The sequence below is a fragment of the Cuculus canorus genome, chromosome 12, assembly GCF_017976375.1.
Source record: "Cuculus canorus isolate bCucCan1 chromosome 12, bCucCan1.pri, whole genome shotgun sequence".
In the NCBI taxonomy this organism is placed as follows: domain Eukaryota; kingdom Metazoa; phylum Chordata; class Aves; order Cuculiformes; family Cuculidae; genus Cuculus; species Cuculus canorus.
The window spans coordinates 14459782-14487407 of NC_071412.1; the positions used below are offsets into that span (position 1 = coordinate 14459782).

The following is a 27626-nucleotide window of genomic DNA, read 5'->3' on the forward strand; positions in this document are numbered from 1 at the left end:
CGGAATGCCAGCGCTCCCCCGGGCGTTACGGGCAGCAGGCAAAGGCCTTCACCGCTTCGTACCGCTGTTCAGAGCCTCCGCTTCGAACCCGCCCGCCAGAAACGCCCCCGCCACAACCTACACCACCAGTGTCTGTTCGAACAGGATTTATTGGTGGCAAATCCACAGTACAGCTTTCCAAACACCTGCAGACGAAGCACAGCACTGGGCTTACGCTTCTGCCTTGGCCGGGGCCTTGGCCGGGGCCTTGGCCGGGGCTTTGGCCGGGGCTTTGGCTGGGGCCTTGGTTGCGGTCTTGGCTGCAGCCCTGGCCTTAGCCTTAGCCTTGGCCTTCGCTGCAGCTGCGAGCTTGGCCCGGGTCTTGGCTCTCTTCTCTTCCTTGAGCTTGTGCTAAAAAAGACAAAAGCAGGATCAGTGTGTAGCCTGAAGCACACAGCCCCGCCCCGACGGTCACTGGCACCCGGCACACTCACGTTCCGCTCGTGGCGCAGGATGGTGTTGCGCCGCATCGTTTTGGCATATGGGTTCAGCTTGATCATGATCCTCAGGTTCTTCAGCGGGTTCTTCTTCAGGACTCTACGGTGGATCTTCTTCCTGCAGAGAACAGACACGTGGCATCAACTCTTTTGTCATTCAGGTTCTGCTAAATTTTCCATGAAATCTGGGCAACCAAAATTTCCAGCATTTACACCAAGGGAAAGGAACCGCAGCCCACCCCCACATTCCACTGCATAGAGAGTTCCGATCTCCTTACAAAGCCTCACACTCGGCCACTCCTAGAGACTTGCTATTTATAGAATGGTTTGGGCTGGAAGGGACCTTAAAGATCACCCAGTTTCACTCCCCTGCCACAGGCAGGGACACCTCCCACTGGATCAGGCTGCATCCAACCTGGCCTTGAACACCTCCAGGGATGGGGCAGCCACCACTTCTCTGGGTGACCTGGGCCAGTGCCTCCCCACCCTCACAGGAAAACATTTCTTCCTCACATCTCACCTCAACTCCTCCCTTCCAGCTTAAAAGCGTTTCCTCTCATCCTATCCCTGCATTCTCTGACCAAGAGCCCCTCCCCAGCTTTCCTGGAGCCCCTTTCAGTACTGGAAGCTGCTCTAAGGTCTCCCTGCAGCCTATTTGTAAATGAAAAATTCTCACTTTGGAGGACGCAGGGCCTTCTGGATTTCCTGGCTTCTCATGATTCTTCCAATGTCTGTGTTGGTCATCTTATGCATCGGTAGGCTGCAAACAAACGTTCACAGCGTGAGCAGGATGGCAAAACCACAGCCGATCCAATGGGAGCAGGCACTGGAACTAGGCACACGGGCTCCCTTCCCACAGCCCAAGGGCAGGACCTGCACCCGGCTGCTCTCCCAGTGCCTCCCACCATGCCCACTGCGGCCGTGCTTACTTGTAGTCACTCTTCAGCGTTGCAGGTTTGCGCCAGGTGCCGTACAAATCGTCCAGCTTGCGGAAGGCACTTTCTGTCCAAATGCAGAAACGCCCAACGTGGCCACCGGGAGCGAGTCTCAGCAAGTTCAGCTTGTTCACATTCAGAAGAGTAATTCCTACCAAAAAACAGACAAATACTCCTTTAGTTTGTAATTAACACCAAGGAACACAAGACTAAAACAGAGAGAGAAGAAAGCAGGCAGAGACAGGGGCGTGTCTGCTTTGACAAAGCCAACCACCTCATTTTTAACTGCTCCAAATGCAGTCATATAATCTGCCACAAACACTCCCAAGATCCCCAAACCAGCTCTCAAAAAGAACATATTGGCTAACCCAGCAAGTCAGAACTTCCACAAAATCATGTGTTTCAGAAACACGGACCAATGAAGTGGAATCTCATCATTCCAAGCAGTCTCCCAGCAAAAGAATAAGCATGACCTGAGCTGGAATTACCTGGGATGTTCCGGAAAGCTCTAATGATACCATTGTCCTCATTGTAAATGATGCACGGACCCCTGCGCTGGATGCGTCGGCGATTCCTCATTTTTCCCTTTCCAGCCCTCATACGCTGGGATGCGTAAACCTAGATAAAAATGAAACTTGTGAATATGCAAAGTAGTCCAGATCCCACAGGCAAGACACAACAGAAGCACTTTAGTCAGAACTTCACAATCGTCACTATGTATCTGAAACACGGACCAGTGAGAAGCTCATCATTCTCAAGAGTCAACAAAAAAAAGCTGTTCTCATTGAGCAGCACCAGAATGAAGCCACCTAAACAGAGAGCGAGGTTTTGTAGGAAGAAACCTACTTGGCTTCAACTCTTTATTACAGTTTCTTGTAATTTTGTTGCCATGGGATTTCTATGGCATCAAGTCAAAACAGAATTTGGAATTCCAATGGCACCAATGACAGAGCTGAATTCCCTGGGTTTAGCTCTTATGAACACATCTGCAGCAACTCACCTTTTTGATGTCATTCCAAGCTTTAAGCTTCTTCAGGAGAAGAACAGCTTCCTTGGTTTTCTTGTAACTCTCAACTTTGTCCTCAACAACCAGAGGAAGTTCAGGAATCTCCTCAATGCGGTGGCCTAGCAAGGATTTTACAAGACACTGTTACCCATGATCTTGGCTGTATGCACTCTGAAGGTCAGAAGCGATACAGAATGATCATGAGCGGAAATCAAATCCGTGACCTAATATGCAGGCAGAGCAACTACAGCCGTGGAGTCTCCATGGCATCTCACAGGCCTGCCTCAGCCAGCGCCCCTGTAGCTCAGTAAACATTAAGCAAGCCTTTGGCTCCCATGAACAGGGATCAAACTGAACTGCACTCCAATTCAAAACTGAATTTCAGTTTCTATTATCTGCATGGACAGGATTTGTGTCAGCAACGCACACAACCAGCCCAGCATCACCCAACTTCCAACATGACAGAACCACAAAGGTGCTTCCCCCAATTATATGTAACAATACCACCTGCTGAAGAACAAACTGCCTCTTGCACTCTTGGAAAGGGATTTTGCTATCCACAAGTATGTTTTGAGTACCTGACACTGCCCAGGCAAACGTTTCCAGAGGTAGAATTCCCACCTTTAGACATGACCAGAGCTGGAAGAGAGGATGCTGCCAGAGCAGAACAGATGGCATAACGCTTCTGAGTCGTGTTCACTCTACGGTGCCAACGCCGCCAAGTCTTGGTTGGGGCAAACATGCGACCTCCACGACACATCTGTGTATCAATAGTTAAGAATAACCTTTTCCAAGCTTGTTTTTTCTACTGTTACTCTTGGTCCTTGCTCAGTGTCAAATTGTTCGTCAACCACCTGTACCAGCACACTGACAGCAGGCAACTGTCACTGAGCACAGAGTAAGACGCAAATTACAACATCATGGCAAGACAGAATGCACCCCAAGACTCAAGAGACCCACCACTTCTGCAGTGAAAAGCAATCATCAATGAAAGCTTCTGCTCACTCAACCAAGTCTGAATTGGCATAGGGAAGGTTCTCACCATATTATGAACTTCTCAGAGCTGGTGGTCCCGATATCTGCAGGCAGCCACCACCACCTCAAGGAGAAGATTCCATTTCACATTTAGATGCTTAAAAAAAAAATGGATTTTTCTGCTTGACGAGTTCAGCTTTACACCCAATGCAAGCGGTGGTGATGAAAGGATACATTTCCAAAAGCACCCTGGCCGGAGCGGTGAGTTCCACCACCTCGCACTCGAGGAATACGAGCAACGGCTCTCCCAGTACCCCAAGATTCGGCACTGGTCTGATGACCTGGAACAGAGAGATTTCAATTCAGATAGTGACAACACTACAGTTTTCACAAAGTCACTGACAGGCACAATTCAGGACCACCAATCAGAACTTCCACTGTTATCATGTGTTTCAGAAACACGGACCGATGGAGTGGAATCTCATCATTTCAGCAGAACAAACCCTCAACAGGTAAATTAACTCTTACCATGTTAAAAGACCTGCTTAGGTCAGAATTGACTATATTAACATACTCATTACTAAGCTTGGATTTGGAGGCCTGCATTGGCCCTGCTATTCCTGTTTATGTGAAACACTGTCAGAAGTAGACTTGGAAATGCATGTTCTTAGCAGAAATCTCTTGGGAAACAGCATCCATTTGGACCTGCAAGCTTCCGAGGAAAATCTAACCAATACCCACGTCTATTTTAGCCCACCAACGCTGAAGCCAACACTACCACAAGTGTTTCTGTGCGTGTGCTCAGTCGTACCTGCGAGCTCACTGACAGCATAGGGCTGCCTGTTGTTCTTGCGCAAATTGGTGTGAACGAAGTTCACTACATCAGGGCGGATGGGAGCCTTGAACACAGCGGGCAGGGTGACATTTTTGCCCGAGGCTTCTCCCTTCTCCGAGTAGACGGATATCAACGGTCGAGCGCAAGCCTGAGAAAGAAAAAGGAAAAAGTCTTAAGCACAAGCCAAGTAAATTGCTAACATTCAAATCCATCAAATATTGCTCAGAAAGAAGAGGTCTTCAGTTCAACAGTGCCAGCAGGCTGACAGCAGGCAACTGTCACTGAACACTGGATAAGACGCAAATTACATCATCATAGCAATAATTTTCACTTATAATTTAATGCTTCACAGCACAACCCACATTCATGAAATTATATCCAAGGTTTAAAATTCAAAATATTTTCAAGTCATTGGTGTAAAAATTAAACTAGAAGTGAATCTCTGGGCTCTTCAGTAAGATGTTCTACACTACTGCCCCCCTCCCTATTACAAGAAGCTAGTCCTTAGCACAGGAAGGATATGGATCTGTCAGAGCGAGTCCAGAGGAGTCCATGGAGATGATCCGAGAGCTGGAGCACCTCTGCTAGGACAGGCTGAGAGAGTTGTGGTTGTTCAAGCTGGAGAAGAGAAGGCTGTGGGGAGACCTTAGAGCAGTTTCCAGTACTGAAAGGGGCTCTTGATCAGGGATTGCAGGGACAGGATGAGGGGCAATAGTTTTGAGCTGACAGAGGAGAAATTGAGATGAGATCTTAGGAAAAAACGTTTTCCTGTGAGGGTGGGGAGGCCCTGGCCCACATTGCCAGAGATGTTGGACTCCGTAACAAAACAACATGAGCTGCTGTCTAAAATGCAGTGTTTATACTAATGCTTCATCTAATCATAGAAATCAATGGTCAGTAAAATTTGGTTTTGTGATGTTTAAGGAATAAAACACTGAAGGCTGCAGAGGACGGGCACCTGGCCAGCACTTCAGCAGCGAAAAAGGATGGGAGATCAGGATAACCCGTATTTCGAACCTTACACAGAAGCTTCAAAGGCGGGCAGGAGTGAATGCAATAGAGCTGGGGCTGCTCTGCAGCTTTGGGCTCAATAAAGGACTGTGAGGAGCGTGCGTGAGGGGAGGGCACCTATTATAATGAGCATAGGGAAATGTAATTAATACGCATGATTTTTATGAAACATATAACGCATACGTATAAATTCAGTGTGTAGAAAGCCCAACACTCGTAGCCGCCGGTCGAAGGATCGATTCCTCCTTATAACCTGTAGCGCATTAATAAGGATGCCTGCTTCTTAAGCCCCCTAATGAAATGTTAACGATTTCTTGTCCCGATTTCGGTGACGAAGGGACACAAAACGCTCTCGCAGCAGGAACGTGGGCCCCTCCACGCACCCGATCCCCGGCCTCCCCGCCGGGCTCCACGCGGCGGGGCCTAAAATGGCGGGTGCCGGGCGCCTCCCCCGCAGCCCGCAGCCCTCGCTCTGCCCGCCGGGCCTGGTCCCCCCCAGCCTCCCCTGTCCCCAGCGCCCCATTCCCATCCCACCGCGCCCCTCACCATGGCGCTGGCAGCGCAGCCTCCCCGCGCGCGCCCGCACCCGCCGCGCGCTCCGCCGGAAGAGGAAGGGCACGTCACAGCCCCGGCGCTATGAGCCGTGTCCGTCCGCGCTCCGCCCGCCGCGCTGCCCTCGCCGGATGAGCAGGGACGCGTCACCCCCCCAATAAAAGCTGTATCCCGCCGCACGCCTCAGCGTAGTGCCGGCTCCGCAACCGCTCCGCGCGCCACGCCGGAAGAGGAGAGACGCCTCACTGCTCTCCGCGCTATGAGCGGTGTGTCCTGCCGCGCGGTTCCGGTACGAGAAGTAGTTACTGCTACAAAAAGTAGAATATTTTTTATTTAAGCTAACGCAGAGTTGAGTTTCATTTAAGTAATGGTATTTTTTTCCAAAGTTAGTCAACGTTTTATCTAAAAAACGGTATTTTTTTCCAATTTCATATAAGAAATGGTATTTTTTTCTAATTTAGACACTTATTTCATCTAAGAAATAAGATTTCTGGGAGAATTTATATGTATGCCTGTAAGTGGGAAATATCATCCATCTGAGCTTTTGTCTTGCTGCACAGCATCAATGGAGATCATTCCTGCGTGTTGCCCAGCCCTGATGAAGGGTTTTTGCTTTCTAAAACTCTAAAATGAGTCTTAAGAGAGTTTATTTGCTGATATTTTGGGTATCATCCCCATCTCTAAGGCAGGGTCGGGCAGAGCTGCAGCCAAAGCTCCAAATGAGGAAGAGATTGGACTGTTCTGAAGTTCATAACAACATTAAAATGCGACCTTGGAAAGTGATAGAATGCGCATAAGATTTCTGGGAAAATTTCTACACAAGCACTAGTGGGAAATCCCTTCTGTGCCAGCTCCTGCCTGGCTGCTCACAGGGATCGCTCCTGAGGGAGAGCACTCGCTTTATAAAGCTCCAAACCCAGTTTATATGCGGGTATTTTCGGTGTGAGGCCCGCCCGCCGCCACGAGCCCCTCTCCTTATTCCCTTATTCTTTGGTCAAACCAATCTATTCCTTTCCCCCGAGGCGGCCCGCAGCGCGGATCCCAGCGGCGGGAGGAGGTTTTCGCGCCCTTTCCGCGTCGCTCCGCCCAGGACGCGGCGCCACAGCTCGGGGCGATGGAGGCGCTGCGGCGGCGTCTGGAGGGGTGGGCGGTGGGATGGGGACCGGGGGGTCATCGGGGGCTCCTGGGGGTGCTGCCGGGCTCTGTGGGAAGAGCAGAGCCATAGAATGGTAGAGCGGTTTGGGCTGGAAGGGACCGCAAAGCCTGTCCAGTTCCACCCCCTGCCATGGGCAGGGACACCTCCCTCTGGATCAGGCTGCTCCAAGCCCCATCCCACCTGGCCTGGAACACCTCCAGGGATGGGGCAGCCACCACTGCTCTGGGCAACCTGTGCCTCAACACTCAGAGTGAAGATTGGAGCTTTCCAGTGCAGGAAGGAATTCCAGGAAAGCTGGTGAGGGGCTCTTCATCAGGGAGTGCAGGGACAGGATGACGGGGAATGGTTTTCAGCTGCAAGAAGGGAGACTGAAATGAGATCTTAGAAAAAATGTTTTTCTGTGAGGGTGGGGAGGCCCTGGCCCAGGTCACCCAGAGCAGTGGTGGCTGCCCCATCCCTGGAGGTGTTCAAGGCCAGGCTGGATGGGGCTGTGAGCAGCCTGATCCAGAGGGAGGTGTCCCTGCCCATGGCAGGGGGTTGGAACTGGATGGGCTTCGAGGTTCCTTCCAACTCAAACCATTCTATGATTCTAGAAGGTCTTCCCAAAGCCTTCTCCAGGCTGAACAACCTGAGCTGTGTCAGCGTGTCCTCACAGTGGTGGTTTTGTTGATGCAGTTAAGCTCAGTGCTTCAAGGGGAATGCAAAGAACAAAGCTCTGTGTACCTTAATGTTTTCTTTTCTTTCAGAATATATGAAGAAGGGAAGGAAAGTCTCCCTCAACAGCCATGTCTCTTTGAGGTAAATATCACTGTAAAAATATAGATTCGAGTCTCTGTGTTCGAAATGTGCAGCTATTGATCAGTGGTTGAGATGTGTGCGGGACTATCACACAAAAGGGAAAGTTTATGTCTTCAGAGCTGCCCTCGCCTCAGGAGGGAGAAAGAGACACGGCTATCCCCTCCCAGGGCCAGCACCTGCCTTCCCCTCCTTGTGCCGTGATCTTGCCTTCTCCCTCCTGAGGCTTCTGGAGAACTGATCAGTTGATATCTAATGTTACTTTAAATGCGTGTTCTCCATCTCAAGGATATCTAGTGATTGCAGCTGCTGCTTGACAGCAATGATTCCTCATTTTCAGATTATCTGAAGTTTGGGCATTGAACCAAACTCTAGTTTCTCATAGAATCAACCCATTAGTGATCAAATCTTTTATGTCGGTTTGTTGAAACTTGTTGCGTTTTCACAGTGGATTTGATTCCACCTCTGGCATGCAGTAACTGTTCTCCTGAAGTAAGAAAGCCTTCGATTTATGAATGGTTGCAGTAGAGTTGGGAAAAAAATTGTGGAATTAGTTAATTTTACAGTTTCTGCTGAAAAAAAATTGCTGAATTGCAATTTTTGTTTAAATTATTCTTTTTCAGACTGATGTAGAGATCTGTTTGATTGATGGTAGTTGCAAAAGTCCCATTGAAAGATTCTGGAATGGAAGCAGTATGTTATATGTTTTACAGAAAGCAGTAAGTGTATATTGATTGTTAATTTCTTAAATGTAATTTAGACTTGAATTCCTACCAACTGTTTTCCCATAGCTTGCGTTTTTTGACTTATCTGTGCCTTTCTCTTAAAGCAACACAATGAAGACAGTGACCAAATGGAAGAATCAGAAACAGATGGGGCTGTTTATGCCTCTGAGCTTTTACCAAAGGAGAGTTCTGGACCAGTGGCTCTACCCTTCAGAAGAGCGAAGTAAGTGTCAGAGTTCTGCCTCCTCTTTTGATGTAATTTCCTATTGCAACTTTTGTCTCTCTTGGTAATATTCTCAACCTGTATTATCTTCAGTCCCCCTGGAATTAAATAACTCATTAGTCTAGTGAGGAGGGATGAGCATTTTTCATCCTGCAAAATGACCTCCCCAGGCTAAAAGTATTCCTAACAAAGTGCAAGTAAAGTCAAGGTACTGGAAAAGCACTTGTGAGCTATCCCATTAGGTTAATGGGACCAGTATTGGTGTGCAAGAAAGCTTACTAAGGCTTCAGTGCTTGTGTTTCTAAGGCTTCTGTTAACAGGAAAAATATCTGATTGGGTTCTTTGGCTGTCATGAAAATACCAAGATACAGTGCTGAACTGTAGTGGCTAGTTTGCTTAGTTAACTTATCCTTTAAACGTGCTTTAAATGTAAAATTCAAATATAATTTCAGAATCTTTAGCTTAAGTTCAAATATTATATTAAATATATTTTCAATTATGATATCTTCCTCGTTTGTGACTTTGTTCTTCTGTAAAAAGAGGATTATAATGCTGCATGCTCTTTGTGAAATGATTTGGTGGCTGCTAATGAAGCATGGTAGATAAGAGTTGAGTTTTATGGAAGAGATTTAGCTATACTTACTAGCATCAAATTTTTCTCCTGTTCTTATCTCTAGGCAGTTGATGTCCTTCTATGCAATGGCACAAAATCCAAACGTGACCCACGTGACGATAGGAGAGCTGGTTGTGCTTCCTCCCCTTTGGATAAGATGTGACGGTTCTGATCCTGAACATACTTATTGGCTTGGAGCTGTGCCTCTCAAAGCTGGAAACAAAATCACAGGCATCAGTTTGTATACCGTTACGTGTGATGGTAAGGATATAACGTTACACATAAAAGTTGTATGAGGAAGGCTTAAAAATATGGGAATATTGATGTAGTGTTGCTGTCTTTGTCTTTTGTGTGATGTTGGCTTGGTACTGCTTTGTATCCCTTGTTTTTAAAAAAACAAGAAAAAAAAAAGGGAGAAAAGGAGATATTTTTAACCTGTGCTGTGTTGGAGAAATGGAAGTAGCTTTTAATATCCTTAATGCAGCAGTATTTATGCAGGCTGGCCTTCACTCAGCTGCAATAACTTAGCAAATGTAAATTGCTACCATTCCACTTCTACAAGTGCTGACTCTTCCTGAACATTTAGATGTTCAAATGGAGTATTTCAGAATTTTAAGTGCCAGGTTTGAATTGTGGCAGATATTTTTTTGATTCTTCCTTTTTTCCTTTTGCAGGTCCTACAGCCGCTAAATCCTGTTCTGCAAACCTGGAAGAGCTCAAAATGGAACATAAAATGAGACATCATTCATCTGTTGTAAGTTTTTTACGATCTGTCATGGCTCCAGTCTAAGTTTAAAAGCTCTGGTTTTGGATTTATGATCCTGGTTTGGGGAAGCTTCATAGGTTCTGTTTCGAATCTCACTCGGGTGTGATTCTACAGCGTAACAGACTTTGGAAGGAACATTTGAGCTCCTTATACTGTAATGAATTTGTCTGATACTAGACCTATTTCTGTGTGCGTGTGCAATGCTTTTAAAAATACTTTGCACAGATACAAAACGGTCCATGTTGTGGTGGTGGTTTTTATTGTTTTTCAAATCTGTTCTTTCTAGGTGATGACAAAAGGATTTGCTCGGTATGAACTTATTAGAGCTGCTGCAGTGGAGGACACGATGATAGAATCCGAAAGCAATATCTCTGTTGATATTACGTGGGATCCTGTGGCTAAGATTCTGGAGACGCCCCCGCTGACAGCAGCTGCCATGCTGGTTGGTCAGGAAGGAAGAAGCAAACAAGCCCCAAACCCTTTCCATGGCTTATGTAGTCAGGGGAGTAAAGGACAGAAAATAAGTTTAGTTCTTGACACTTGTGTTTATTATTCTTTATATAAGCAAAAGAACGTCCTCATCTTCAGTGATAAATTACCTTAATACGCATTTCAGTAATGAAAATTTTAGGAGACTTTAACCTTCACGACCTCGAGGGTAGCCTTGATTTCTATAGGAAGAAGTGTAAGCGATGCCCTTTCCGCATAGCAGTGCACTGTGTTGTCACTGCTAGAGAGAAACACTGTCTGAAAATCGTGCAATTAACTTTCATAAAATGAAGATGCTCAAATGAAATTTAGCTGGAGTTAGGGAACTGGTTCAGCTTTATCTCAAACCAGAACAATATAAGCATCACAAGGTGCTTATAATCTACGTGATAAATTACACTAATACATGTTTCACTCATGGAAGTTTGAGGATGTTTCATTTCTCACGTTCCAAACTGACCTAAATTTCTGGAACTTTCAGAATATTAGCTTGGAGTCCGGGGACCCCAGAAGTCCAGTCTATCAGCAGTACAGAGAGCTGCAGTTTCTTCTTGTGAGTATCAGTGGGAAATTCCAATTTCAGATTTACATGGCATGGTGATTTTACGTGTTAAAAATTTACTTCATCAAGAGTTTCCTAGATAACTTTAAGCTTTTATTTTAGAATGAACACGAAAGCCAGGAAATTCAAGAAGTTTCTAAATACATGGTTAGCTGTACGGAGAGCTGTCTGAATCTTGTAGAAGTTAACTACAATGTTCAAGTATGACGCGTGCAGAACCTCCAAGAAGAACTGATTTGTGTTGTTTTGGTTTTGATGCTGCCTTTAGGCTTTGGCTGAAGGATTGAAGACGGGTGTGACTGAGTGGCCTGAGCCCTTAGAGTCTGAATCGGCTGTTGAACTGGTCCAGGAATTTCTGACTGGTAATTGCTGCTTGTTGCACAGGGAGGGAATGAATGTTGCATTTCACAGAAATCGAAGGAAATTCCACGTACTCTTTAAAAAGTATTAGAATTACAACTGTTTATTTCTATGCTATAACCACCTGCACAAAGTAGTTAAACAGGTTAGTTGGTTCATCTCTCATTTTCCTTTGTCCTAGTATCTTGTATAGAATTAATAATTGTTTCTTCATTAAATGACACAATTATGTTTAAAAAGCAATTGAGAGAGTTCTGGATGTGCCTTTCAAATGATCTGACCTTCTAAAGGTGCTAAGCGTCCCTCTGGAAAACAGTGCTGTTTGATGACATCTTAAAATGAAGCATTGAAGATTACTGATTCTTCCTAAAAACTGTTGAGAACAAAATGTGTCTTGTCATATGTTTAAGATGTTGGAAAGCAAATCCAAAAAGAGAATTGGACATGGGAATACACCAAGAGATTTTCAAATGCAGCTGTAAATTTATTTTTCGTATGTAGCTAAAACTTGGAGAAACAGACAAAAACTCTCTCTGACAGATACATATGGAAGAAAACCAGAGGTGCTTCTTAGACCCCCCTGCTTCCCCTTAATGCTTCCACGCTAGAACTTAACAAGTTAACGTTTAGGTATCAATGTAATAAAGGTTCATGGGGAAAATGCTTAGCTTCTAATAAAAAACATTAAGAAATTTTCCTTGCAGACTGTATGCTTACCCAGTAAAACCAATTTTAACATGGATGAATTTAGTTTATTAGCCATCCAGTTTGTATATTTAATTATGATATGCCTGGGGATTTTTACGCTTGGTTTGATGATATTTTTTTTTCATAGTGGTAAACCTCATTTTTCTCCTTTGTTAGGTTTAAAGAAACAACTGGATGGATATTGTGTATCTGGAGACACGAACAAAGCAGAGGTATATGTGATCTACTGGCTGCCTTGTCATCTTGTTTCCCTTGTAACTATAGTTATTTCCAGATGTTGACTAAATCAAATATATTATATATGTGTATATAATATTGATCTCTGGACAAAGCTCGAATTTATAAGTTCTTCGAATCTTAGGCATCCTCTTTTACTTAAGGCAAACAAACTCTTTCAGAAAATCAAATCTGACACTGCTGCTGTGAATGGTTCAATAAAATCAATCTTCAGTGAGCGAGAAGACCTGGATTTTGCAGAACAGTTATGGTGCAAAATGAGAAGTAAGCATATTGTGTATTTTTTACCCTGTCTGTTTTCCTTTAATTCTTCTGTTATCTGTGTTGCTTTCTCAGTGAAACAAATACAAATTTCTCTGAGATTTAAGGACTGATTCATTCTTCAGAAAATTATTAACAGACTTTCTCTAAAAGAAATGATTTTAGGTATTTGAGGTGATGCACCTTCTTAGAACATACTGAGGTAGATCAATGTCTGGCAGGAGATGCTGTATTTCATTTTATTTGATTGTAAAAGGTAATAAGCAGTTGGTAGTACTCCTCTGCTCTAAAACTGGAAACGCTTTATCTATGAAAAGGTTGTCTTTTTAGGTCTGAAGGTCAGTTTTTAAGTTGATAAAACTGCACACAAACTTGATAAAACTTGAACTTATTTCTTGAAATAAGGGATTTAATTCTAGTACACGGTGGCCTGTTGTTATTGCTTTAATAGCTGGAGTGCTGGCCTGGCTTGATCGATTAAAATATTGCTTCTTTTTCTCCTCAGGCGTTAGCTCCTATCAGGAGGTGGTAGGGTGTTTAACATTAATCAGAAAATCCCTGGAACTTGGTGAAATACAGCCATGGGTATGTATTTGTGTTCCACAGTACATGTTAAAATTTTGAGCTGTTTGAAGCAGAATATAGTTCTCGTGGCTTAGCTGCCCCTCATTTCTGTACTGTGCTGGTTTTAAAGTACTTTCACCTATCACACTTTGCCTCTATCTCCATAGTGTTGCACTTCTAGACACTGTTTATGATGTCTTGTGCACAGTTTGATTGCAAGAAAAGTTGTGATTTTCAGATTCATCAAGGGAGCAGCAGTTTGCTCAGTAAATTGATTCAGCAGTCTTACCGTGGAGAGATGGAGGTTGTTTTCCTCAGTGGCATCACTCCAGTTCAAATGCTCTTGGAGATTGGTTTGGATAAGATGAAGAAGGACTATGTCAGTTTTTTTATAGGTAAGCCTGATGTCTGTTAACATGGTCAGAAATTCCAGAGAAAAGGTATTCTGTGCAGGAAATAACGAAGTATTTGTTCCCCTTGATCTCATTTCCTCTCCCTCCTGCTGAAGTGCTCTTTCCAGCCTCCTTAGTAATTGTGCTTTTCAGTTCATTATGGTTTCAAAATTTAAAAAAATGTATTTATTTCAGAGTAACTGTAGCTTGCACGACAGTCTTTCATTTTGAAAAAACCTTTAGGTAAAATAAATATATTTATTATATATTTATTCTGCCTTTCAGGTAAAATAAATACTGGATTTATATAACTGTGGGCTGTGTTGTTTTCCTACCTTCTTGGTGTAGGTGAAACAGTAAGACCCTCATGCTCTTTCTGTCTTTTCCTTTTATGGTCTAAAAAGGAAATCGAGCGAGGGTGTTCATACGTAATAGCTCTGTGTGTGCAGTCTGTGGTGTCTGGAAAGATACTTTTGATTATTCTTATATCTCTTATGCTGGAAACCAGAGCTAAGGTGGGAAGATTGTTGTAAAGTACATTTTTTTTCTTGAAAATGTGGCTTTGTTTTCAGTACTCTAGCTTTATTTTTTTTTCTGAATCCATGGGAAGGGTTTGTATTTTACCATTGTTTTTCCCACCTCCTTTCCTTCATCTCTTCTTTTCTGCTTTGTTATCCTCTTTTCATTCTTTGTTTCCTATACTTTTTTATTTTCACTGTTTGGAAGTCTGTGTCCGAAGGCAGGTGGTTGTCTCCAAGTGTGTGGTAGGTTTCCTTGTTGTGCAGCCTTGGTGGTAAATAAATTAATGCCTCCGCCTTGCCACTTTACAGGTTTTTACCTTGTTTCGAATGAGTAATCACGCCAATAAATAACATTACAGTCCTAGTGAGTTGCGCTTTTCTTTGATAGAATTCCCTGTTTGATTACCTGAATGTTGCTTATGTTTCACCTGATGCCATATAGTAAATTGTAAATGTTTTTCATCTCTCTATTCAATTTACAGACCGGGAACTTGCAACATTAACCTACTTGGTGAGATGCTTTTGTTTGTTGTTAACTCTGAAAGCAGTATAAAGTAGAGTACGCTGGACTGATGGTGGGGTACAAGACCTGTCGCTCCTATAAACTGAGAAATTGAATTGCAAATTGTGAGGATGGGACAATATACCGTGGGAATGCCACTGTGCTGTTTCGTTTTTCACCTGTTATTTCTTAGGCACCTGATAGGGGTCGTTGTCAGGCAGGACAATGAACCTTTGTTCATGCTTTGATAGCCTGGAACTTTGTTCTGACTGCTGGGCCATTCGTAAAATTTTAGCTTCTCAAAAGAAGCCAGGAAAATTATTTCATTTTTGAGGATGTGTTGTGTGTCTCTGGAAATTGAGTGTCCAGTTAAGAGCAGAAGCTGTTTGCCATTACAGGATTACTTCATTTCCACATCAGTAGATCTAGAAGAACAAGTTCATCGTGTTCAAAAGCTTCACCATGTGCTGGAAATAATGGTCAGCTGTACAGTCCTACTTCAGTTTAAACATGAGAACCTCTTCCCTTTGACACAGTAATTATTTCGTTTTTACTTCTTGCTATTTTAAATTACAATAACAAATTTATTCTCTTCAAAACTTATAAAGAAGTTAAAAAAACCCAAACCCAGTCTTCCTTAATGTTGATGATTATGAGACCGCAGAAGTAGTCATTGGATCTTCCTGTTAAATTTTGCTTTATGGCTGAAATAGAAAAACAAAGGAAATGATAAAATCTGAGAGTATAGATAAATTTGCACCAAGTTTTATACGGCTTTGTGCAAGCGTTTTTCCCAAGAAAGTTAGTAACTACTTGATTCCTATTGTAGAATTTGCATGAAGTATTATAAGGAAAACCCTCTAAATGAGAAGCACGCATTTCAACTGCCGATCAGACCAGCACTTGTCGAGAAGTACTATCAGAAGTAAGAGAAACTACAGTCTTTGCAGCATTAGACTTAAGATGTGAATGAATATCTGACTGAATGATGGTCTGTCTTGTTTCTGTCAGCGATCACCCAGAACTGTGGAAGGTGGACATCAGTAGTGGGCGTGGGCAGAAGGAGGTTAGAACAACATGGCAAGTTAGTACTGATCGTCCAGCTGAACATATGACATCAAACAATACAAGTAAGGATTTGTGGGAAATGAATAATAAAAGTATGCATTTCAAATTCAGTTTCTGGACTGGGTTCAGTAGATCTGACTTTTTTTTTTTTTTTTTTTTTTTACTTATATCTTCAGCAGAAGTGAAACGAGATTTTGCCTTTTATCAAAAGGGTGAGATGATATTTGTAGAATGTAAAAGATTTTTGCTGTGGTGACTTTCTGCCTTCTGACCTTTGCTGAGTCATGTTTTTACTGCTAAAATGACAGAACAGCTCCTAATAGGACATGAGTATTAAATATTCTACAGAATATCTTATTTCTGAAGTCTTTGCTAGTGTGTCTGAGAGAGGTTTTGACGAGAGGTTTGCCTGCTGACTGCTGGCCTCTGGTCAAAGAAACAAGCACGTGCTAAAGAGGGAAGGCACACCGTGCTGTAGTCACATGTAGAACAAAGGAAAAGCATGAGAATGGGGGGAGATAGAGCATATAGATGGGAACAGAAATAATTTGCTTTTTGGGGGTGAGGTTTGATACGGGGTAATGCTTTAGGAAAGCATTCATGTCATTCTCAATGTTTGTCATGAAGCGCTTCCTTTCAGTCATACAGAAGTCTTAGAAGCAGTTCTTGAAGCTGCTGCATGAACTAATCTCTACAATTTCTGTTTCTGAGGAGAGCGGCTAATCATGTTTCTTTTGTCTCTGCAGGTCTCTATTCTGATTCCACAGTTAATGAATTTGCTGAAGAAAGAATGTATTTTATTACAGTGGCGAAGTGCAGTCAGGTCCCTTTCACATAAGCATGTTACTCTACAGGCAGGCACTTGAAAGGTACAGTAAAGAGGACATTTCAGTATTATGTGTCCCAACAATGTATTTTTATTTACACGCCCATATATGTATAATAGAGAAGATATTTTTGTTCATATATTTAGAAACACTTAATAAAGTTCTGTGCTTTGGAGTTTTGAATTTTATTTTTGTTCATTAAGAATGCAATCGGACAGTGTTCAAAGTGTGAATTACTTTAACCCAACAGAAGAAGCAATATTGTCATGTTTTCCTGGTGGCAAGTGACATTTCATCATCCAGATCTATTCGGAAAGCTCTTCATCCATGGCATTGTGAACTTCTGACAGTTTGGTTTTCGTTGTTCCTCTGTTTGTATTTTGGAATATTCTTGGATAGTCTTTTCTCTAGAAATTCATTTTTTTTCCTTGATGCCAGGTGAATTATTTCAATGCTGGTGTCCTGTATACTTCTGGATAATTTTTGGATAGAAATATTCAGTATACTTGGCCAGGCATAATAACTTAAATACGTCAAGATTAATTCCTAACAATTGCTTATGCTCTTATGTTGATTAGACAACATCTATAACGTTTTGGCAGTGTAAGTTTAAACAACTACATAGGATAGTTTGTGCTGATTAACTAATTTGTGAAAGAAACATTTTACGTTGGGAGAGAAATGTTTTGCATAAAAGAAGCTATTAACTATTGGTAAATAAGAATAAGGAAACACTCATTATTCACCCTTTATAAAAACTATAAATTTCTGTAACGTCTGTTTTTTCCTCAGTAAATCTTATCTCTTATCCCTTTCCTCATATTACATCTCAGTGACTATCAGTTTAATAGTTAAAGCCTTTGAAGAGAAGCTAAGAACGAGGCCAGATTTTGAGTTTATATGCTGCTGCACTGCATTCAGTAGGTGCATATGCAGCATTGAAACTATACTGCAGGTTAATAGGGAAACTTGTTTGTTGTTTTGTGTTAAAGGAATAATTTCAAGCACAACCGAAAGACAAATACAGCCTGATGGCCATATTCCAGAATAAAAATTTTATAGTCATGTGCTTAACTTGTTCCTTCCTGCAGCAGGAGTGAGTTTGAGGTGCAGTATTACATTCTGGAAGTGCTTGGGCTGCTTACAATACGTATTTTGGTGTGTAATATTCTAAAGTTGTATGAAATAAACTTAGTTCCCTGTAAACAAAACTAGAGAGAGAAGTATGCTTGGTTTGAATCTGACTTGGAAGTTATCATCCTTGATTAATCACTTCAAAAAATTCTTCTCCACACCTAAAGAGTGAGGGGTATATTATCCTGACTTTGAGGCATAAAATAAGACATTAATGTTTAAGGAGTGCTCTTGGAGTACTGAAATGCTTTTCTGTTTTAAAATTATGCGTCTGTTTCTTTTCAAATAGCAGTTATGTGCTAATTAAAAGTCGTTTTAACATTAGCTAGCTTCTTCTGCTGAACAAAATGTATAATAGTTTCCAAAATAATAAGAAACATAAAATCTACTACTTAAAATCAGTAGGAAATAATACAGAAAGAAAATGTCCTTCAGGTTTTGATGAAAAAAAAAAATAAAATTACATTTTGGGAATTGAATAGAGAAAAACTATAAAAGCTCTAGGTGAAGAGGTAAAATAATACTTCTTTACAGTGGTATAAAAAGAGTCAACTGTGGTAAACTTCAATCAATATAATAAAACAGTTGCATTTTATTTTTGCTGCAAAATGAATATGTGTGTAAGCATGCAATTTTAATGACGACTTCGAAGGTAGAGTGTTAGTAACACAATACTGATGAGTATGCAGAGTGTGAAAACGGTAGGAAGAACAATCTCTGACAGCATTTCCATGCGAGTAGTCAGGGAGCCTGAAATTTGAGAAATGAATAACATGTAAGAAACTTAATCTGCTGGAGTTTACAACTTAGATCGAACATTTTGGAACATTTATCGCTCAATTTGGTTCAATATGGAGTTTGGCATAAACAGCAAACAAACAAACAAAAATTTCATAATCCTGCAGCAGTTGGGGCAATTCCACTACAGTTTCCCCTCATTTTTTTTCTTTTTAAGGTAAATTTTTTAAGATTTGTCAGTGCTTAAAGGGCTGCAAAAATTGTTCTTGCTATAAATAAGCTTCAGCAGTATTCTGCTGTTCCTTTGATTTTTATCATTCCACCCCCACAAGGGCAGGAAAGCAGTTAAAGAGAAATCCTTGAGAAGCACTTCTGCCTTTTTGTGATTGTTTTGCAGCTCTTAACACTGCCTTAAGCCAGTTCTTAGCCCTCTTTTCCTCCAATAGTTTTGTTTTATAACGAAGTCAGATATTTTAGAGATTTTTCTGCCTGCATTGTTGTCTTGATTTCTCTGGTTTTGTTTTCTGTTTGAAAGAGCGTTTAGCACTTTTATTATTTCAAGGATAATGCTGCCAGCCCTAGCCTTAAGTAGTGGCTTTTAGAATTTGTGTATTCCATTAACATCCAAGGTTGATGCGTTCAGCTGCAGGGGTGCCTTCAAAGCAAATAAAGCAAATAAAGATTTTGATTTTCTTTACAGGCTTGTTCTAGTTGAAAGCTGCTGTACTTTCAGGGAGAAAATTCCTTTAAGGGACCCACTAATAATAGTATTCAGAGAGAAATCTAAAATGGAAAGTTCCATAATATGCTTTAATAAAACAAAAGAGAAGACATGTAATTACCTGTAGCAAGGTGTTGGTGTGTGGTAGAGCAAGTGTCCATGGCTTTCCGATACCAGTTTCCCACCTGAGAGGGTTGACATGCAGCAGTTCTGTTAGACTGTAATACTGTCTCCTTCACAGCAGCTTCTTTGTCCCTGAACACTCCTCCATTACAATTAGCTTGAAAACATTTCATTCTTTCAACACAGTTTTCTGAAAGTTTCTTTGTATCTTTGTGATTTCTATCACAATGTATTTCTTAGAGTCCAACACAATTTTATAAAGCACATAATATATTCCTTATTATTGCCAAGGTAGCACAGATGTGTAATTTTCTGCCTAGAAATCTGGCAGAGCACTGGTAACTCATGATTCAGAGTTTGTCATCTCATCAATAAGTCTAATTAGTGTTAGGGAAATGCTTTGGAAACGGTAACTGAGGCTACTTTCCCTTTCTCTGTCCCTGGAGGCCTACGTATTTAAAACATCCCTAATTTATAGGACCAGAGTGTCAAATTTCATGTACTTTATTTGTGCAAGTTGTTTCATGAGATTCAGTGTGATATTTGCCCATATATTGAAGGAAAAAAGACAAAAAAAGAATAATATTAGGAATTGACATCACCTCTCTTGGATTCGGGAATCCATTTGCACTGATAATCTTTTTATAATAGTCAGCAGATGCCTTTGGGTAACGTGGTTTGTTCTTGTTTTTAAATTCAACGTGATAAAATCCAAATCTTTCAGAGAAGCCTTTGTTCCATTCAAATTTATCCAGCAGTGACCAGGCAGTGTAACCTTTGACGTTAACACCGTCGTTTAGAGCTGTAAACAGAGCACAGATTCTTCTGTTAAATTTGCTGCCAGTGTTTGTTGTCCTTAAGATATGTTCCTGTAGGTGTTTTCTTTTATAGGAGAAAGAGGTGGGGAGAGGGGAGGAGGACAGAAAAGTGGTGAAGTATAAAGGAACTGAGATTCTTTGAAAATATGATCTTAAGCTTGGAGGTACGAGAGCTGTATACGGTTATTAGGTGCACTTTCTCTTTTTTTTTCTAAGAGTGGCAACTGATCTGTTGCACTATTAAGTCTCACATAGGTTATTGTATTTATTGGCATCAACATGTCTGGCTAGGTTGTAATTTCTGTGGATATTTATTGGTCTGGTTTGCTGTCTGTTTTGGTCGGTGAATATTTATTTCTCTATGATGTAAATTACAAGGGGAAGAAATAATCAGAAGGTGAAAATGCTCCAATAGCTCATGCACTGAAAAGATGTTTTTGAAGTTACCTTTCAGCATTTCATTAATATATCCTTTCAGATACTCTATCCGCCATTCATCACAGAGCTGAGCACACTGTTCCTTCTCAGAAACACCGTTCTCTGTCACATAAATGAGAGGGTTCCCGTACTGTGTCTGCAAGAGATGGGTTGAGACCAGTTCACGTGAACAAAGTCATCCTATTGTGACAGAATGTGAGATTCTTAGAAAATTGCTTTTAATGTGTTTTATTTGCTTTACTTAGAGTCACCTTTAGTAAGAAGAATATCTAACTAGGAATTTGAGTTCGCTTTGTTTTTTATTTTAAAATTACTGAGCTCTGCAGTTTTCTGAGCTGAAATTAAGGTGGGTATTTTTTTGACAAAGAAACTTCCCGAAATGACAAGACAAATACATATACAAAACTGTTGAAAATCTAAAATAGTGTAAGTGCAGCTCCTGTGGCTTCTGTGTGAAACCAGACATTTTGTCCACTTCCTTTTTAAAGATTTAATCTTTAATCACTTTATAGAATGGTTTGAGTTGGAAGGACCTCAAAGGCCATCCAGTTCCAAGCCCCTGCCAAGGGCAGGGACATGGCCACCCTGGATCAGGCCGCTCAGAGCCCCATCCAACCTGGCCTTGAACACTTCCAGGGATGGGGCAGCCACCACTGCTCTGGGCAACCTGGGCCAGGGCCTCCCCACCCTCAGCATGAAGAATTCCTTCCTAATGTCTAATCTAAGTCTTCCCCCTTCCAGTTCAAAGCCATTCCCCCTCGTCCTGTCACTCCATGCCCTTGTAAAAAGTCCGTCCCCGGCTTTCTTCTAGGCTTCCTTCAGGTACTTGAAGGCCGTACCTTAATGAAGTTGAGTAACCTTCTGAATCCCCAAGGCACAGAATATAACCAGTTAGGTCCTGGAGCTGGCCATTTTGGGTCCACCAGTTCAGCCAAATCACGGTCAGTGTGGTAACTGGATGCTTCTAGAAGGGGAAAGGTCTTCTGGAGAACATAACGAGTAGTGAAATGACCTATTCCCAGGAAATCCGATGTGCCTTTGATATAGGTTTTCTCTTGCACTGAGAAGGTTGGTAATCTTGATGTCCCCAGGCCCTGCTGGGCACTCTTCCGACCTGTTGAAATAATTTTAGGAAACGTACTTGTGAGGAGGGCAGGAATTTGTTTTCTTTACCTCACCAACAATAAATACAGTTTTCCTGAGGTTAGTGTAGAGCACAGCTTAGCCTGGTTACTTTTTCAAGATGAAACAGTCTTTCATCTTTTTCATTTGAAGAAGTTGGGTACAATACATGGAGAAAGCAGTGAATTAAAGTGTGTTTTGTTTTGTTTTTTCTCCAAAGAGAATAGTAAATGTCAATAGAATGCTTGGAAACTTCACACGACAAGAAGTGCTTTGCTGCTGGGTACACTACCTGTCTTCATTCCATGAAAGGAAGAGAGTGGAACCCTGTAGGTTCTACTAAAAAATTTTTTTTAAACTTGTAAACAATTCTTAAAAATTCCTAAAGCCAGCTTTAGGGATGAAGAACTGCTGGTTCATTGTCCTTAGGTGGAAAGTGGTTCCCTGCTGCTGTTAGGCCAGTAAAACTGGACTGTGACTGCAAAACAAGGTGGCTGCTTCCTTTGCAGTTTGGAGCGCTCCGATGTGCAACTACTGAGCTCGACAACAGCTCAACTTGTGAGTTCCAGTCTGTGGCCTGAGCTGCTCAGGAGCTGTGTGCGGCCCAGGGGCTCTTTGTTGCTAAGCCTCATCTCACTGGTGTCCTCATACTTGACTAAACCACATGTTGGTCAGGTGTGAGTGAGTAAGGAATTAATTTTATTGTTTGTTTCAGGGCTTACCTACATAATTCTTCATAATTTCTGGATAGTCTCCTCTGTAAATTGGATTGGCAAACCATCCCAAATGGAACTGTATGTATCTTTCAGCAGCGTCTCTATCTGTTTGGCTGTGTGGATCAACAGGTTCACCCCAGCCACTAGTTAGGGAAATTCCAACCATACCTTAAAAGACAAAATGACAGTTCTGCAGTTTATGCATAATCTTTAAGCCCTTAAAATAAATAGAAGCATAATTACGTAATATATCCTCATTACCTTGCTGCTCACTGCGCCAGGTGTTATTGTAAGAGTGCCATACTTTCGCATGAGTCTGTAAGTTAAATCATAGGCACATTTTAATCTGTTATGCCCTAGTAAGCTGGTGAAGATCAAGAGCAGTGTTTGCACTAAGGTGTGTCTGAAAATGCCACATAATTTTTTGTATATTGTGAAAGTTTTCATTTCATATGAGATGTCAAAAAAGCACTTGGGCAAGATTCTTTCCCTAAATTCCAGGAGGTCCCCGTGAAGGTAATACTCAGCATTCAGTATATCTTCTGCCCAGCATCTCCTGTCTCTGGATGTCCTTGCTTTATTTATTCAGGCAAGTGAACGATTGTTTTTGCCAAGGCTAAACTTACTGAAGGCAAGGAAAATTTCAAGTTCATTTCAACCAGTCAGGGCTTTACTTCTTATTTCTAGAGTAACCTGGACATTTTCTTATTCAACCAGTCTGGAACGCACTGTAAAAAAGACATGATTTTAGTCTTACTTTAATTATATGATGCGCAGCTTTGTATGCTCCGCGTCCACCAAGCTTCAGTCCTGGTGCGTGTTCTCCTGTTTCATAACCCTTTTCAGCAACAGCCTAAAAAATATGTAGAGTTGGTTAGTGAACAGCAGAGCTAATGAATTTGCTTCCATCCTGTGGACTGAGATCTCGTGTTCTTCTGCATGGTCTGTGTGTCTCAGTCGCTTCTATCCACTCCCCTTTTTCCTTCCTCTCCCCATGGCTCCAATCTAGTGCCCCTCTGCTTGGCGTATTGTAGCGTATTGGAAACACACTGGTGACCAGTGCTGCTGGAGTCACTTGCCAGCTTGCTGTTCCCTGATGGAATGTGTGGAGGGCGAATTATATCTGCTTTTCTGATTTCTGTGCCCGTTTCCTCTCCAGCTGATAGTTTTTCAAAAGTCTGTGTCTTAACCCCCTGTCCTTGTGCAGAATCTGGCCACTGAGGTTCTGGGGCCCAAAGATTAATGTCGAAAGTCTCTCCCTCTCTCCTTCCTGCAGTGTCCCTTCCCCAGAATTTTGGGAACAGAACTGGGTTATGAGGGTGATTAGAAGGAAAGTGTTGATAACTTACCCAAGGATTGTTAAAAGTAATCCAGTGTTTCACCCGATCACCAAACTTCTCAAAACACAGGTTTGCATAATCATTAAAATAATTTATCATGCTTCTATTTTGCCAGCCACCGTACTTTTCTTGGAGAACCTTCATAATTTCAAGAATCAATCATGTTATTTAAAGCTCAGAGGCTGATTAACAAATACTTTGTTTCAGTAGCTCAGAGGGAGATGTTTCAAAACTTCAATATATATAAACTACAGTGTATATAAACTACAATGTGTGTAAATGAAAATAAATAGAAAATAATTATAAGTGCACTTAAGAGCATGCAGGCATCTTTAAACATTTTTCTAAAGTACACATAGTCCTTAAAGTTAGATATAAATTTCCTGTCAGAGGCATTTCTAGTAGACATGTCATTAATCTAAATATTGTCGAACCTGTGGAAGATCCCAGTGGTAGAGGCTCACGATAGGGGTAATATTGTTTTCCAGCAGACTGTTAATTGTGTCATTGTAGAACTGTATTCCTTTCTCATTCAGTTGCTCTGCTGATGAAATGCAGAGACAAGAAATTAAGTTGGATTGTTTTTCAAGTAATAGAAATCTAAACATATTAACCAAGGAACTTTATCGCATTGGGTTGTGCATTGGTGGATGTGCAAAGGTTAAACTCTTCTGCAGCCAGAGAAACAGCAATCTGTTTAACAGCAGTGTTAGAGGACTAGGGTACACTCGCAAGTGTCATTACTTGCGTACTAATGCTGCTAAGAATGGTGAAATTGTTAGGCTTACTTTTGATGCCAGTGGGCATAATGCGAGGCCATGAGATAGAGAATAGATAGTGATTAACTTTCAGATCCTTCAGTATCTGAATGTCATCCTGTGAAAAGAAAACCCAATTAATATAAATCTCAGTAGAATAACTTCAGTTATTCATTTCTCTTAAATAGTACCGAATGTTGAAAATCTACAGAAGCATTGCACAAAAGAAGGTTCCATTAGTTATTTTCTGCATTTGCTTTGAGATGATGGCTCTTTCTTTAGACTAGTTCCCTTTTAACTATTTCTTTCTTTACTCCCCAAAGAAGCCCTGTGATGTTTTGTGTTAACAACTATGGAAACTGCATGTTTTCACCATCAAATAGAGGACAGAATATCAGAGACTGATTTTTTTTTTTTTTTTTAATATTCAAATGGTTTGCCTTAAACCATTTGTTTTGCGCCTGTTTAGACTACAGGGAAGAGGCAGTCTCTCTTAGTGCTGACTGTATCTTGCAAGCAGCCCAGCTGTGCTTGCTGCACAGAGAGGTCCTATATATAAACCTCTAAATCTTGACCTCGAACATTTCAGTTTAGGCACAAAACCCGATTACGCATTTACTGTCTCGTATTGTAATTAGCAAAAAATATAAATTCTGGATAAATAACCGTTCTTTCTCTAAGGAATCGTACATCTTCAATATTAAATGAAATTAGGAATCGATAGCATGTGAGCCAATGCAAAGAGAATTCTGATGATGAAAGCAATTACAGAAAGAGTGCTTTTATATAAAGAGGACGTACAAGCAAGTTTTAGAAAGTATCTCTAAATGCAAATGTACAGTAGTGAGTAAATGTTGAAATGCTATCATTTATGCCTGAAACCTCTCTGGAAAATAGGTCCTGTGATCATGGTGTCAATCTCTTCTGAAGCAACAGCCCAGTGAGCCTCAGAGTTCCAGCCTCTCCGTGGTTTTTTATTAAGGCGTTCTTTCAGGCTTTTGCGTGTTTGAGAGAGATCAAATGAAATCTCTCCTACACTTTCCCATTTTGGGATAGTAAGGCATAACTAATTTCCTTCCTCTTAGTTCTTGCTGAGACTATTGGTTCTCCCTTGGATTTTATGTATGTGGGAAAAATAGAGGAATGTAACTTTTATCAAAATAATTGGAATTCTAATACATACAGTGGTGTATCCCAGTTGCTGGGGTTCCTTGTGCTCTGTATCTGTCTTTCCCCCAGGACAGTCATTCTAAAATTAGTTTTGATAGCTTAAGCTTGGAAATCTATTGCTAATAGAGCTGCATTGATTATTAATTTGTTATCCAGTTAAAAAAATTGAAACAGACTGAATTTTAAAGCATCTGATGGTTTTGTTATTCTTAAATAGATGTAGAAGACCTTTAAAGCTGCTGAAACACATACAAAAATATGTTAATTGTATTCAAAGGTCAAATGTGTTCATTGTTGTTCTATGGACTTCCTACAAAATTTAGGCTATTTCTATGGACACAGAAATCCTGGAAAGCTGAGTCATGTTTGGGAAATACTGCGATATTATTGATTCTGTGAGATTACTGGGAAAGAAGGTTTTACTGGTCTAATTGAAAATACCATCTCTTGGCCACCTATGTTAAATGAGCCTTTAAAGTAACTACAGCATTTAATCTTTGCTGTTATTTCCAGAGGCACAACTGGTGTCATGAAATGGCTCCAGAATAGGGAGGGATAGTTCTTCTTTAACAGTACCTTAACTTTGTAGTAGCCATCACAGGCTGAGTCTCCCGTTTCATTCCTAAACACTTTGCCTTTCATGTGAGTGAAAGCATCCCAGATACTTGGTCCTTTCCCGTCCTTGTCCCAGGCCCCTTCAGTTTGGTATGCGGAACTTCCAACGCCCCATAAAAAACCTAAAGGCAAAACAAAGTGAGTTTTGATTTAAACTCTGCAGAATGGCTTGAAACAATCACACACAGTTATTTCTCCTGCTTTTATTGTAAGTTGGCTGCATAGCAAAGGGTATTTCTTGGTTTGTAATTATTTGTAGGTAACTTATGAAAAAGGAGAAGAATTCTCAGGAGTGATTTGTTATACTGTGCATCTTATTCAGTGTTAGATGGGAAGGGGAGATCTGGTTGTGAAATAATAATCTATTAGCATTTACTCTGAGTTTACAGTTTTAAGTGACTCTATGAAGTGGAGAGTTATGTGAATCCTTCTGTTTCCAGGCCTGGATGCAGAAGGTTACTTTAGGCGTGTGTTCTGTAAGAGCCTGAATTTTTGTTTCTGCCATTTTCCTGCAAGGACAAGGAAAAGCTTTTGTAGCTTTCTTGTGCGAACACACAAGTAGATCTAGAGCTTTATAAACCCCACAAGCAACTACAGCTCAAAGTACCAGGTGGAAAAGTGCCGTAATAGAAAGAGCCTGGGTTATTCTTTGTCCATTGGAAGTTCTTAGCTGTATTCAGCCGTATTGCCAGCACAAGCATATACCATATTCTCAAAATGTAAGTCTTCATTGCTGTTAACTTCATCACTGCGAAGTGTTCTCTCCGAGTTCCCACCTGATAAAATAGAGGAGCATTGTCAAGTGTTGCTGCTTTACAAAGTAGGTGATCAAAAGGGAAAAGCTTATATTTTTCTTATGCTTTTCATGGAAGGCTGAAAGCAGTGCATGGGCCGAGTGGGAGATGCCGTTAAGCTTCTGGCAGGGGGATGGAAATGAGAGAATGAAGTGCAAAATTCTATCTATCAGAAGCACTCCTTGCATATTTTCCATAATGTTACTCATTTTTACTGTGTTCTAAAGGTCTCTTTGTGGGCTGCTGTTTTGTTCTGTATTGTAAACCATCCCACATGTGTCAGGACAAACACCCCCCAAACAGTGACTAGGAGTGTGAGCAAGAAATAAAAGTTATGCTGCTGCTAATGTCTTGCCAGCTAAATAGGTAATGGAAACAAACCTTATGGAGCTTGAAAAGGAGAATTAATCCTTGCAATAGTTGCAGTTTTAATAATGACAACTTTTATCTTGGTGATTGTCTCTTTTATCCAGTTCCTGCATCAATTTAAAATGCTACTATGTATGCATTAGTTTTTTAACTGCTAAATCGGGTTAGACTATTAGTGAGAGGACCAATTTAAACCATTTTAAATAAAGTT

At 41.4% G+C, this 27626-nt stretch overlaps 3 protein-coding genes and 5 non-coding genes across 11 annotated transcripts; 1 reads left to right on the forward strand and 7 right to left on the reverse strand.

The window, feature by feature from the left end:
* Positions 1 to 131: 131 nt before the first annotated feature.
* RPL4 (ribosomal protein L4) lies at positions 132 to 5918 on the reverse strand. The gene is made up of 10 exons (XM_054077281.1): positions 5785 to 5918; positions 4204 to 4375; positions 3627 to 3733; positions 3039 to 3177; positions 2412 to 2536; positions 1900 to 2029; positions 1406 to 1562; positions 1153 to 1236; positions 474 to 594; positions 132 to 390 (listed from the first exon to the last, which is right to left on the reverse strand). Exons 1-10 carry the CDS (start codon positions 5785 to 5787, stop codon positions 211 to 213), a joined length of 1218 nt encoding a protein of 405 aa, XP_053933256.1. The 5' UTR covers positions 5788 to 5918; the 3' UTR covers positions 132 to 210.
* On the reverse strand, positions 1784 to 1854 carry LOC128853416 (small nucleolar RNA SNORD18). The gene has a single exon (XR_008451977.1). It is a non-coding gene; the product is annotated as a small nucleolar RNA SNORD18 (small nucleolar RNA).
* Positions 2101 to 2168, reverse strand: LOC128853417 (small nucleolar RNA SNORD18). The gene has a single exon (XR_008451978.1). It is a non-coding gene; the product is annotated as a small nucleolar RNA SNORD18 (small nucleolar RNA).
* On the reverse strand, positions 3243 to 3343 carry LOC128853418 (small nucleolar RNA SNORD16). Its single transcript, XR_008451979.1, has one exon. It is a non-coding gene; the product is annotated as a small nucleolar RNA SNORD16 (small nucleolar RNA).
* LOC128853415 (small nucleolar RNA SNORD18) lies at positions 3814 to 3885 on the reverse strand. Its single transcript, XR_008451976.1, has one exon. It is a non-coding gene; the product is annotated as a small nucleolar RNA SNORD18 (small nucleolar RNA).
* Positions 4447 to 4547, reverse strand: LOC128853412 (small nucleolar RNA SNORD16). Its single transcript, XR_008451973.1, has one exon. It is a non-coding gene; the product is annotated as a small nucleolar RNA SNORD16 (small nucleolar RNA).
* A 30-nt stretch (positions 5919 to 5948) lies between the features above and the next one.
* On the forward strand, positions 5949 to 17594 carry ZWILCH (zwilch kinetochore protein). 3 transcript variants are annotated; one of them, XM_009567599.2, is made up of 18 exons: positions 5949 to 6079; positions 7693 to 7744; positions 8365 to 8460; positions 8571 to 8689; positions 9367 to 9563; positions 9977 to 10056; positions 10355 to 10510; positions 11039 to 11110; positions 11388 to 11481; positions 12344 to 12399; positions 12586 to 12688; positions 13191 to 13270; positions 13488 to 13644; positions 14645 to 14673; positions 15063 to 15199; positions 15494 to 15589; positions 15676 to 15794; positions 16479 to 17582. In XM_009567599.2, exons 3-18 carry the CDS (start codon positions 8437 to 8439, stop codon positions 16568 to 16570), a joined length of 1611 nt encoding a protein of 536 aa, XP_009565894.2. In that variant the 5' UTR covers positions 5949 to 6079; positions 7693 to 7744; positions 8365 to 8436; the 3' UTR covers positions 16571 to 17582. The 3 variants fall into 3 exon arrangements, with proteins under 3 accessions (XP_009565894.2, XP_053933253.1, XP_053933252.1); XM_054077277.1 differs by lacking the exon at positions 5949 to 6079 and adding an exon at positions 7089 to 7243; XM_054077278.1 differs by lacking the exon at positions 15494 to 15589 and having other exon boundaries at positions 16479 to 17594.
* A 691-nt stretch (positions 17595 to 18285) lies between these two features.
* LCTL (lactase like) lies at positions 18286 to 23808 on the reverse strand. Of its 2 annotated transcripts, XM_054077279.1 has the most exons (7): positions 23719 to 23808; positions 23127 to 23222; positions 22631 to 22685; positions 22376 to 22537; positions 21371 to 21645; positions 20541 to 20667; positions 18286 to 18443 (listed from the first exon to the last, which is right to left on the reverse strand). In XM_054077279.1, the coding sequence occupies exons 1-7, from the start codon at positions 23806 to 23808 to the stop codon at positions 18328 to 18330; spliced, it is 921 nt and encodes a 306-aa protein (XP_053933254.1). In that variant the 3' UTR covers positions 18286 to 18327. The 2 variants fall into 2 exon arrangements, with proteins under 2 accessions (XP_053933254.1, XP_053933255.1); XM_054077280.1 differs by lacking the exon at positions 23127 to 23222.
* Between the last annotated feature and the right edge of the window lie 3818 nt (positions 23809 to 27626).